This window comes from Antechinus flavipes, chromosome 1 (genome assembly GCF_016432865.1).
Source record: "Antechinus flavipes isolate AdamAnt ecotype Samford, QLD, Australia chromosome 1, AdamAnt_v2, whole genome shotgun sequence".
Taxonomy (NCBI): domain Eukaryota; kingdom Metazoa; phylum Chordata; class Mammalia; order Dasyuromorphia; family Dasyuridae; genus Antechinus; species Antechinus flavipes.
Genome location: NC_067398.1, coordinates 639,259,497 through 639,273,204, shown reverse-complemented (window position 1 = coordinate 639,273,204; position 13,708 = coordinate 639,259,497). Strand labels below are relative to the sequence as shown.

General features: G+C 34.2%; 1 protein-coding gene across 3 annotated transcripts in view; it reads left to right on the top strand.

Annotated features, from left to right (window-relative positions):
- The window catches only part of TRAPPC9 (trafficking protein particle complex subunit 9), a 1,007,235-nt gene that overhangs the window by 236,084 nt on the left and 757,443 nt on the right, over positions 1-13,708 (top strand). For all 3 annotated transcript variants that reach the window (XM_051971143.1, XM_051971142.1, XM_051971144.1), the window contains 2 exons: positions 305-437; positions 10,251-10,414. In XM_051971143.1, coding sequence (XP_051827103.1) covers positions 305-437; positions 10,251-10,414 — 297 coding nt within the window. The remainder of the gene's footprint in view (positions 1-304; positions 438-10,250; positions 10,415-13,708) is intronic.

Below are 13,708 nucleotides of genomic sequence, written 5' to 3'. Positions count from 1 at the left end.
CAGAGAAGTATTGCTTCATTCTAATTTTTTTTTTCCTGAGACAATTGGGGTTAAGGGTCTTGCCCAGGGTCACACAGCTAAGAAGTGTTAAGTGTCTGAGATCAGATTTGAACTCAAGTCCTCCCGAATTCAGGGCTGGTGCTCCATCCACTGTGCCACCTAACTGCCCTATTCTACATTTTTTATATGGGCAAATAGTAATGTGGAATACTGAATAGCCATGCAATGAATATTCTTGATGATCAGAAGGACTTAAGAATAAAACCTTTCAAGATTCACTGAGATTAATTTTTTTTTTTTTCAGGTTATCATACTACTGTTTTTGGAGTGTTTAGTGATTGTTTGCTGGACAGCCTACCAGGAATAAAGACCAATGGCTCCACAGTAGAAGTTATTCCTGCTTTGCCAAGATTGCAGATAAGCACTTCATTACCCAGGTAAGCAAAGAAAAGAATTTAAATTTGCATTTAAAAAATAAATTCTTGCTTTAAAAAACTTTAGTCTTCAAATGATTTGTTTGCTCATGACACAGAGGCTAAGTATAATCTCATTCATTAATAGTTCTTTTGAACAGTGACAGGATGGAGCATTATTTTAGGATTATTCAGTAGGACAAGGTTTTGGTTAAAGCTATTAGAAATGGTACAAGGGAGATATATGTCCAATAACAATCATAATGAAGTGTGAACTTTGCTCTAGAATTATAATCTTGGGGAAGAATGGGACCTGACTTAAAAGGGATTTAGCAGAATTTGGAACTCTTACTTATGAAATGTATAAAGAAAAGTTTCCCTTCTCTCTCTTTTTTTAATATTAAGCTTGTAAATCATCAGATAAGACCAGGTAGTTTAGTCCCTTTTCCCTTTCCCTCCTCCCCCCATTTAAAAATTTTTTTGCCTTTCTTTATATCTCCAGTTCTCAGTACAGTTCTTGGCATATGGCGGGAACTTAATAAATATTTGTTTATTACAATCTTTTCATTCTCCTTCATAACTTTTCTCCCTCCATCTCTTTTTCTCCTTTCTCTTTCCCTAATTTTAAAACAGATTCACAGAATGTCAGAGTTGAAAGGGCCATAAAATAGTCTAATCAGTAATCAAAATGACAATTGAATAAGAATTTCCTCTACAGCTTCTCTTATCAGTACTGATATAACACCCACTTTCTTAAATTGTTGTTCTTGTTCCTATATGAGGTCTTGTAACTGAAAGTAAGGGGTGTTGTGAAATTATGATTTATTATCAGTAAATGTTTGTTTTGCATACCTGTTTTATTTATCTATATACACATAAAAATTTCATGGGCAAAAAGGGTTTCAAGTAGAAAAAGTTTAAGAAGCCTCATAGATCTCTTGTAAAGAATAACTTTTTTGTCTTGAAGCAAGTCATTTGAGTTTTGGATTGTATCAAGCTGAAATTTATCTTTCTCCAGCTTCTATCCATTGCTTCTAGTTATACTTTTTAGATTTGTGAATTCATCTTTCTCATAATTATCTTGAATTTGAAGACAGTCTCTTCTAGGTCTTCTCTTCTCCAGATAAAACATTTCTAGTTCCTTCCAATGATTTCCTGTGTGATGTCCTTTCTAGTTCCTCAACATATTGATCTTATTCTCCTAGTTTGCTGTGGTTTATTGTGTCCTCCTTAAAATTTGATGCCCTCATTTCTAATATATGGTGTTACTGGAGAATAGTTAAGTTGGGACTATCATTTCCCCTATTCTAGACACTAATTTTTTAAGGTTTAAATTTATCTTAGCTTAAAAAAACTATCATATCTCATTTTTGATATTGCCAAGATACAATCTCCTTTAAGTCCTTTTTGTGACCTTGTTTTTCCCATACTGTAACCTACCTAGTTGAATTTTAATGAATTCCAGGAATTGAAGTCAAGCTCACAGATCTATAATTTTCCTTTTTTAAAAATGAGGACATACCTCCATTTCTAATTCAATTGCACCACTAACATTGACCATTATTTTTTCAAAGACTGATGATAGATAAGTGTCACATTCATCAATTCTTTTCATCTCCTTGGGTATTTCATTTTGGCTTGGTGATCTGAGCTGTTTAAGGTCACTTATTCTTTTATCATCTCTTTATTTGTCACACATATTAAGTATCACAGGCCAGATTTGAAATCAGGTCTTTCTGATTCTATGGCTAATGCTCCATCTACTGTGCCACCTATTTGTTCCCAAATGTCTCTTAATAGTTTTTGTTCTACCCATAAGAAATAGAAGGTAGATTAATAGTTTCAGTTCTTATTTTCCAAACTACATTCATCATTATTGCATCTATCCATTGTAGCAGTTGAAACTTCTGATCCTCTTCCTAATACCCAACAAAAAGAAAACAGCTATTTTTCGTGTGTTTATTATTCATTGCTAGCTCTAGTTGATTTTGAACTTTAGCTTTCCTGAGACTCACTATTTGATAAAATTTTATCACTCATTTATATCCCCCAGTTACCTGTATTTGTTATTATTGTTTATATGTCTTTTAAAATTATTTTTTGGTCGATGTTGGCTATAAATATATAACTTTACTTTTCTTCCTCTTTGGAATTGTTTGTGTTTGTCTTATTAGAATTTCATTTTTGAGAACTTCCAATCTCTCCTGAGTCAAATTTCTCATAGATTTTTAGGTCATAGAATCCTTGTGATTATTTTTAGATATGCTAATTCCCAAATCTATATATCTATCTTGAATGCTAATCTTGAATCATAGAACTACTTATTGGAGGTTTCAAACTGAATATCCTATAAGCATCTCAAATTTAAATTATCCAAAACTAAACTAATTATCTTTCTCTACAACCTATCCCTCTTTCAAATTCCTTGGTTTCAGTATTCTTTTAGTCTCTCAGGTTTGCAATCATGGAGTCATTTTCATCACTACACTGTCACTTATTAACTTCTCCTCCTAACCTCCTTCCATTGTATTCAATGAATTTCTAAGCCTTCCATATCTTTGCTTACATCCATCTTCACTTCACTTACATGATGTTGCTAACTCAATTTATATTTTTATTGTCTCTCAACTGGCCACTTAATTGTTGTACTAGCCACTTAATTGATATCTCTGCTTTAACTCTTCTTCCCAAGCTGTCCTTCCTACAACTATTGAATTAATACTCCTATATCAGGTATTTGTATATGTCACTTGTTGCTTTAGAATATCAAACTCGTTTCCTATTTTAGAGTAAAAATGGAAACTAACCTTTTTTAGACCTTCATAATCTATTTCCATTCTGCCTTTGAAGACTTACTACAAATTACTCCTCTTAATACATTCTAGGTTCAAGCCAAACTGGCCTGCTTATTATACCTCACCTTCCATCTCTTATCTCTTTAATTTTGTATAGATTGTTCTTCTTTTTTTAAATTTTATTTTATAATAACTTTTTATTGACAGAACCCATGCCAAGGTAATTTTTTTTTACAACATTATTCCTTGCACTTGCTTCTGTTCTGATTTTTCCCCTCCCTCCCCCTCCATCCCCTCCCCTAGATGGCAAACAGTCTATAGGTTGTTCTTAATAGCTAGATTGAACTCTGTCACATAAATAACATTTATTTTACATGAACTGGGATGTTTTCCATTTAAAGAGGTAAGGAGCCCATGTATTTGGTTGATATACAGGCCTAGGATATTTTAAAAAATAGCTTATAAGAAATTGATGTTTGTCAGTTTTGGCAGAATTTCCAATGGCTTGCACAGTGAACATTTGACTCTGTCTTGTTGCCTTGATGAATGGGAAGGCAGCGGAACAATGTTTGGTTTTTAGCAATTATATCCTTTGACTCCCTTGTTATAGGTCAAGCCATTTTTCTTGTATTTTATGTTTGATGGGTATCTTATTACATTCCAGTCTTGGACATGAACACTGGACTGGTGTGAATTAGATCTGACCTAGAATATATTCCCTTTATCCTTTGGCTTTTGGGATCCCTAGCTTGTTCCAAGCTTATTACTTACAGTGATATTTTCCTGATTCCTATGATTGTCAGTGAAATGCATACAAATGCAGGATAGACTCTGGACACATTCACAATAAGAATACAAAATACCAATTATCTAATTTATATAAGCCACAGTGATACTAAAGGTTGGGTGTACATGTAGAATCTGTAACAAAAGGTCTTTCAGTAAAACAATCGAATGACTCAGAATTGTGCCCTGATGTTCACTTCTTGTGCCATGGATCCCTCTAAGAAAAACACCTCTTGAAACTTTCCTTGTATCATTAAGAACTGACCCACTCAGGCCTAGACCATCAGGGTTTTAATGGGACAGTTTACTATGGTGAAAAGAGCATTAGATGAGAAGTCAGAAACCAGCTCAGAATTCCTGGCCTTGCTGTCCTACTTAGTGGCTGTGTAACCCTAGGCACATCACCCCAATTCTGAATCTTGGGCCCTTCTCATCAGTTAAACTGATCCAATTAAATGGGCATTTCTTGAACAACTGCTGTGGGCCAAGTTTGGACTGGGTGCTAGCAATAAAGAGAGAAAAATGAAGCGCCACTTTCCCTAAGGGACACAAATAAGTATTTGCCCAATGTATAAAAAGTGAAACTAAGTAGTTGGGAATGGAGAGGCTGCTACCAATTTCAGAGGCAAGAAAGGCTTCCAGAATGTGATGGACCCAAGCTGGGCTTTGAAGGAAGCTAGGGATTCTCTAGGTCAGTGAAGACTCTAGGTAGGTGAAGACAGAGGACCTATAGCGTGCAAAAAGGCCTATAGGCAGAATCATATATTGCCACAGAAGTAGAATACGTGAGGAAAGAAGTGTATAATAATTGGGACTGAAAGGGGCAATATAGGCATCACTACTTTATAGAGATGTTGTGAGAATGGTAACATGCTATATACTTAGGAAGGATTGTTATCTTGTTAGCCACATTTCTGGTAGGGAATTTAAGAATTTTCCCCAACATACTAACTTCTGGCTAAGCCACACTAATTCAAAATGCAGACACTCTAACTTATTTCAATTAGTTAAACCAAGAGTAGCCATCAATTCAATTTGGTACTAAGGATTAAAAAACATGACTTCATTGTTCTCCATTTCCTGACAGCCTAATTTCTCCATAAAATGTTCACAATACAAGTCATTCTTTCTGTTTCACAAAAATTTCAGTTACGGCCCTATCTAGTTTATATTATCTGGATCCAGCAAAGGAACAGAATGCTCCAAATGCCCATTATCCTATGCTGGTCAGGAAAGAAAAGGAGAGGGAAAGATACTGGAACAAGATAACAGTCAATGAGTCAGACATAATCATTGTGTCATGTGTCTTAGAGATACATTTAACAACTATAATCTAAGATCCTGTGAGGAAATCTTCCTATATAATGAAAATACTCCAGAGAAGTTACCTCAGTGCAATCATGTGAAAGCCTTTGATTTCACATTTTAAAAAATTCTACTTCATGAGATGAAAAAACAATGGATAGTACCTTTTTATTCTGCTAAGGAAAGAAAAGTCCCCACTTTTAATGACCTAATCTGTTATATCTCAATCTTTATATTCCTGATCTGTAGCATAAGCCTTGGAAAGAATGGGCATTTCATTATGATTATTTAAATTGATCTTTCAGAGTTCAGAATGTGGAATGATTTAAAGAAGAAACTTTTTGACCATCTTCCATTGAAAGAGAGCACAATACTATTTAGGCCACTAGAAAAGTAAAGAATGAGGAGGAACCCAGATGGTAGAGCAGCAGAAACTTATAAAGCCAAGCTTTTCTTTTAGTTTTTATTAAAGCTTTTTATTTTCAAAACATATGCATAAATACTTTTTAACATTCACCCTTACAAAATCTTTTACTTCAAATTTTTTTCCCTCCCTTCTCTCCATCCCCTCCCCTAGATGGCAAATAATCCAATATATGTTAAAAATATGCAATTCTTCTGTACATATTTCCACAATTGTCATGTTGTATAAGAATAATCAGATCAAAAAGGAAAAAAATGAGAAAAAAAACCAAGCACGTTAACAGCAGCAACAACAAAAAAGGTGAAAATACTATGTTGTGATTTACACTCAGTTCTCACAGGCCTCTCTCTGGGGGCAGATGGCTCTTTCCAATACAAGACCATTAGAACTGACCTGAGTTATCTCATTTTTGAAAAGAGCCATATCCATCAGAGTTGATCTTTGTATAATATTGTTGTTGCCGTGTATAATGTTCTTTTGTTTCTACTCATTTCATTTAGCATCAGTTCACGTAAGGCTTTACAGGCTTCTCTGAAATCAGTTTCTTACAGAACAATAATATCCCATAACAATCATAGACATAACTTCTTCAGCCATTCCCCAACTGATGATGCATCATTTTTCTAGCTTAGATCATCACACAGACACAGAGATGTCTTTGTACAGAGTCTAGATAGGAATAGTCATCAAAAGAAGGCCATGAGCAGGAAGAGGCTCCAGACAAACATAGAGGGACCTGTCTGGGCAGAATGCAGGAACAGGATTCACCTGACAACTTTGTCATTCACTAGTCAATCCTGCAATCCAAGGAGGAATGAGTAAGGACCTCTGCCTAGGGGTGACATTACAAGATAAGGAACAGTTGAGTGCCTTGAGGTACTAAACATGAATCAAGTACAGAAACAAGCAACAGTTTTGTGACTCTCATCTCAGGAGTGAAGCAGAGCAGGATTCTTGATTCCAGATTTCAGCCCAGTCTAAAGGCCATAACAAAATTATCTTGGCAAGAATACCTGACCATAGGTATGCCTGCAGTTTTGTCACTAAACCAGATGGAAAGCTCAGGCACTGGTAGTGTCTGAGCCCAGCTCAGTGTCTGAGCTTCAATCAGGGGCAAGCCTACTGATGTGTTGTGAAGCTCAAATCCAAGTCAGGAACTGGTGGAACTCAGACCAGGAAGGCAGCTCTCAGACTTTACCATGGATCAGACCACTTTGGGAATACTCTAAGTTTACAGATCTCTAACCTGAACTGTTTCTGAAATAATTTAACGCTCAACTCCTCCTTCTGCTTCGTTCCTTCTCCCAAATAAAAGTAAAAACAACCCTAGGACCAAAGAGTACACCTGTTAATGTAGATAATAGCTTCAGGAATATGTAGGGCTTAATCCTAATTTAAAGTCCAAAATCAAATCTGCTAGTTTTCAGATCTTCTTTTAGATACCATTGGTAGGAATAATATGACACCCCTTCCACCAAAAGCATCAGCAGGACCAGCTTAAACATTCCTTCCAGAATTATGCAGACTTTGGCTCTAACGTAAAGTGTGAAGTCAGGAATTAGACTGGATGTCGACTGTTATCCATCATATAGAAACAAATTAGTTTTCTCAAATGTCTAATTATGAGAAGAAGAATACTAAGTATACTTAAAAGGAGGTTTATTTTAAAGTTAGCCTTATTTTTTAAATTCTTAAAACAGAGATTTTCAAGCAACATTTGGAAAATATGGCTTCCTTTCACAAGTTTTTTTTTTTTTCTTTTTTCTTTCTTTTTTTTTTTTTAAAGTTTAGGTTGGCAATCCTTTATGTATAATGAATGTTCCAGCCTTTGTATATAAAAGATGACATTGCTGACCCACTGTCAGGAGGTCATTTGTTAAGAATTGTGAATTCCCTTTCATTTTTTCACCAGTGGCATATAGAGTTTGTTATACATGTCTTTAATTTAATTTTTGCTTTATATGTGGTAGCCTGTTTCATGTGTGTTTCATAGATCTTGCTGTAATAAATAAGCATTTAAATTTTCGTTTATATGTCTTTTTTTTCCTTTTCCAATTATTAAGGTGCTGTCAAATTTGTGATAGAATTTTTTGTTTGTTTGAAGTATTGTACAAAGCTCTAAAGGGAGGGAAACAGATGAGCAGCTATTGAGTTTTGCTAGTATCTGTGAAATATTCAGAGTCAGAGGATGGCTTCTTGCACGTTGTACAGATTTTTATAGTGAATTTATGAAAAGCATAAACAAAATTGCATAAGATTAGAAGAAATGGGTTGGTTGAAAACTGTTTGTGAGGGAGTTCCCTCTCCCAAAGAAATCACTCACCCATTGAAGTACTGAAGTAGGCAACTATCAAAATCAACTAACACTTAGAACTATCTTCTTAATAAGATTTTATACCAGGTGTTGGTGATACAAAGATGAATATAACTATCTTGAAGTATCAGAGAGTTTCAGTGCCTTGTTCATGTGGTCACACAGCAAATCATTTTTATAACCAAGTCATGAACTCATTTTCTCTCTTTCCTGACCTAGAGCCAATTCTGGAAACTCTTGAGTTAATGGAGTTTTTGTTTTTAAATAAGTTTTTCATTGATATCTTCTCTTTATTATTTTATCATAGTTATCCCAAATATTCCTCCCTTTTCTCCTCTCATATAATAAATAGTGTTTTTTATAAGAGAGCAAAATAAGAAACAAAACCAAAATCCCAAACCACCTAACATATTGATATATGGAAAAAACCTCAAACATGCAATATATAACACCTGTGAACTTTTCACTTTCATGATGGGATGATTTTGTGGTGTCCCCCATTTCTCTTCATTTGAGTTTTGCTTGATCTTTATCTTTTTGTTAAATTGATTTTTGATTTTTTGATATATCGTTCCTTCCATTTACATTATTGTAATTCTGTATATTTCATAGAGGGCTTTCCATGATTCTTATCACACATATTATTTTTCATAGCATAGTTATATTCTGTGTCATTTGTTACCACTATTTGTTTAGCCATAGACTAATTGATGGGTAACTACTTTGTTTCCAGTTCTTAAATATCAACAAAAAATACTGCTATTAATATTTTAGAATATATAGATACTTTCTTCTTATTGCTGGCTTCCTTGGTGTATAAAACCTATAATGGAATTTCTGTTTCAAAATATATATACATTTTAGATACTTTATTTACACAAATGCAAATTACTTTCCAAAATAGTTGCATTATTTTATGGTCCTCCAACAACATATTAGTTTCCCTATCATTCTGCAAACCTTCCATGTACCTTCCAACATAGAGTATTGCTATTTTCTGGAGGGGGGGGAAGGTCATTTTTGCCAATTTTCAGGATATAAGGTAAAATCTCAGAGTTGTTTTAATTTGTATTTCTCTTATTATTAGTGATTTGAACAGTCTTCCATGTGGTTGTAAATGCTTTTCATTTCTTCTTTTGAGAACTGTTTTTACCCTTTGAACACAAATATATTAGGAAATGTCTATTATTGTATATATATGTGTATGCATATATACATGTATATATTATTTATATAGCTTGGATATGAATTTCTCTTCTGAAAAATTTGATACAATGGTTTTCTTTCCCCTTATTCATCCATTTCCCTTTTTATCCTAGGTGTGTTTTGTCTATACAGAAATTTTTTAGTTTCAAGTAATTGCTTCTATCTCTTCTTTAGTTAAGAATATGTCTCCTAAAGCACAGACTCTGGAGTCAGAAGGATTTGAGTTCAAATGTGGGCTTAGAAACTTAATCCTTACTAGCTATGTGACCCTGGACAAGTCACTTAACCTTAATTGTCTTGAAAAAAATATATACATCTTACACATAACTATGAGAATTATATGATCTGTAATTTTTTGATAGTATGATCTTTTAAAGATTGAATGGCCATTTAGAACATATTTTGGAATATGATACAAGTTGTTAATCTGATCTTAATTTCTATCAGACTGCTTTCTAATATTCCCACCAATATTTATCATTTTAAATAGAGTTTTTTCCTTAGGTAATTTATGTTTTCCATTTTATGCAACACTGGGTTCTTGAATTCTGTTGTTTCTGATTCTTTGTCTAGTTTATTCCACTGATCTTCCTTTCTATGTATTAACCCATACAGATAGTTTTTGTGAATGCTGTTTTATAAGATATTTTGAGACCTGGCAATGTTGTTCCTCTTTGTCCCTATTTCTTTTAATAATTTCTCTTAATATTTTAATGAATTTTGTAATTTTTTTCAAATTCCATTTTTTTATCCCTTTGGGAATTTAGTTGATGTGGGATTAAAAATGTAAATTAATTTTTGCATGCTAACTGAATTTTAAGGACATATGGATTAAATATAATTTCATATTTTTAATACTTTTGTTGTTTGGTTGATTCCTAAAGTCTATTTTCTTGGCTCATAATTTCTCTTTACATTTTATAATGTCTCTAGTATATATATCTTTTTCAATGATATGAATAATTTTTAAAATGCTGAGTCAGTCTTTTGTTTTATTGCTATTTTAGGTCAGCCCGTACTTTGCAGCCTTCCTCTGGGGATGAAATCTCCACTAATGTGTCTGTCCAGCTTTATAATGGAGAGACCCAGCAACTTGACATAAAATTGGAAAACATTGGAACTGAACCTTTGGAGAAACTAGAAGTCACTTCAAAAATTCTCACCACCAAAGGTGTGCTGGCCTTTATTTATTTGTTTATTTTACTGCTAACAAGTCAGTGGTCATATCCTGCTTCCTTAGTTCTCAGAATAAGAGGACAGATAATTTCCCCATGCGTCTTGTTCTTAAGCAAAAATGTACTCATGTCCTATTGATGTCAATGAATGTGCTCAGAGAGTTAGTGTTACTTTTCAAACTGGCCATTTTACTTTTTTGACTGTCACAAAAATAAGTATAACACTTAAGATATTAGGACATTTAGCACATAAAAATTGCCATGTCAAGTCAAAATCAAAATCCACCCAGTCATGAATTTTTTCTGGAGAGAATAGTGAGTCCACGAGGTGATTTATAAATAATATATACTAGTACAATGCAGCATTTAGCACAGTGCCTGGCACATAATGGCCTCTTAATACATGTTTATTGATAGATTAATTGTCCTTATTCTCTTATACCACACTCATAAAATTAGGGTGCAGTAGAGCCTTAGTTGGCAGCCACCTGAGAAACTCTGTATTCTAACTTTCTGCTTATGCACACATTCCTCTGCAGTAAGCCAGAGAAGTGGTTGCTGAACACTTTTTAAGCACTTTCAGTGACAGAGAACTCATTACCCTAAGAAACAGAGTTTTCCATTATTAGAATAGGAGTCATTATTAGGAAGTTTTTTTTGTTTTCAGTAGTGATCTGCCTTCTTGTGACTTCCAATTTATGATGCTAGTTTTTTCTTTCTAGTGAAAGTGAAAACCCAATATTTGGTATACAGTAGGCACTAATAATGTACTTCTTGAGTTATTATTGGATTTATTACCCTTTGTTACAGCCTACAAAGCCTTCTTCCTTTTCCCCCCTGGAAATATGGTCATTCAAATGTGAGAACATTGTGAGGCAATTAAGATAGGTAGATTATACATGCCTACAAGCAACAATAAATAAAATAATACACAGAGAACTTTTGTGAAGATATTTCTCATCTGCATATAAATCACAGAAGTTCTTTAGATCTTGTACTAAGTAAGGACTTTAAAGGTTATATAATCCAACCCCTTAATTTTATGGATAAGGAAACCAAGGTGCCCATAGTCACACACAGGCAGTAAATGACAGAAACAGGATTCAATCTAGGTCTTTTTGCCTCCAAATCCAAGACTCTCTAGACAATGTTATTTTCCTCGCATAGTTGTTAGGGTACTGGGTTTACCATCCAGAGTATATACTAACCATATGACCCTGAGTGGTCTGTAACTTCCCTTGACTTCATATGTCAAATGATGGCCTCCAAGATTTTTTATTGCTCTGACTCTATGATCTTGCAGTTCAGTCACATTGCTAGTAAGTTTGATTGAGACATTTTCTGATTCTAAGACCACATTGTTTCTTTATGTAATATTTTGTACCATATAGACTGAATGTTCTTGGAATGATAGGTTTTAGAGCCGAAGAGCATCTCAAAAGTCATTCAGCTCAAACATCATAATTTACAGATGAGGAAATTGAGAGCACCAAGAGCTTGTGATTTAGCAAAGTCACTGTGATATTAACTGCTAATAAGCAACCAGAGGAAGCATTTGCTTCCAGGTCCCCTCACTCTAATCAATGTTTTTTTATGATGGAGAAAGGGAATTCCTTTTCCTTATTCTAAGAATAACTATAGTCCAGCTTGCAATCAGTCAGATATTAGGTACCAAGCACAGGCCCAATTACTTGTTTGGAGATGTATATAGAAAGTGGAGACTATCTCTGTGCTTAACAACTTGTTATTCTGATTGGGAAACAAGAGGTACATTCAGGACATGGAAGTCAAGATCACAAGCCTCATTAAACACCTTGAGATCAAGGACTTTCTTCTTTATTTGTGTCTCCCTTAGAACAGTGCCTGGAATATACTAGGTGTTTAGCAAATATTTGTTGGCTTTGACTTATTTGAATTCTAACCTGACAGCTCAAATCTTTTTGCCCTAGTCTGCTGGCCAGTTACCTCACAGGAAAGGATGTATTGAGAATGAAAAGAAATAATACATAGGACTGAACTTTGAAGCATTGATTAACATTAGCAGGAACGTATGGCTGAGGCCAGAGAGCCAGAGAAGTGTTAGGCCAGGACCTCGCTAAAGCTTGGTATTTTTAAAGTTGATTAAACACACACAAGAAAGTCAGAAAGTTGTGAAAGTTATACTAACCTGAGCAACTTAAAAAGCTAAAACTAGTTCTGAAAAATAGGGAGTAGGTATTTTTATGCAGATGTTACACTTGTCAAGGATGTTGTTAAAGGGATTTTCTGTTGTTAAAGGGATCTGAGGTCTCTTGGTAATGGTGACCAAGCTAGTTGACCTCTTTAATCTATTCTAAGTTAATTTTCTTTTTTATTGTATGATTCTCTAGTTATTTCCTTATCTCTGTACTAATGGCATGCATTCTTGCCTTATTGGCTCTGTCTAATTATTTCCCATTGCTGAAATTCTCTTTGATGTTCGCTTCACCTAAGTTCTTCAAGTGCTTCATTCACCAGGGGCAGGCTGTGACCCCTTTACACTTCTTTTCAAAATTTTAATGAAAATTTGTTTAGGAAGATCCATCCAGTATATGAGAGGCATGCCTCTTGTTCTCTTAGTATCTTTTGAGAAAACATGAGCACCTCTAAAAGTATGATTCCCTCTTCCTGGGGGTCTTTCAATAGTGATTTGACTTTGGGTACTTTATTGTGAAGATTACATTTTGAGTTTGGGTTGTGCTATATAATTGCTTGCCCCCCTTTTCTTCTAAAGTTCTGTAATTCTATAATACATTATGCTTATGTAGCTTTATAGGATCATAAAGCTTGAGCTGAAAGTAACTTGTTTCTTTTTTCATTTTACAGATATAGAAACTGAGTCCCAGAAAAATTAAATGACTTGCTCAGGAGGTCAAACAGATAGTAGATAGAAGAGCTAGGATTTGAATCCATTAAAAAAATCATATTTGATCTTCACTCCCATGAGAGAAGTTAGTTGGCATTTATCATCCTAGTTTTATAGTTGAGAGATTGGGACTTATAATTTACTTTTTAATCATTTCAAACTGAATGTTCCAGATTAAAAACCTTGATGTTGTACTGATTTCCTCACTCAGGTTCAACCTCTGTATTATATCTGTTGCCAGTTCTTTTCAGTTCAACATCTTCACAACATCTTTCTTGTACATCTACTTTATTCATATAACCATAACCCAATCTTGTTCCTCATCATCAATTATCAGCACTATTGCAACAACCTTTTAATTTAGCTCTTTCCTCAAATTTCTCCCTAGTAGTATAATTCATCATAC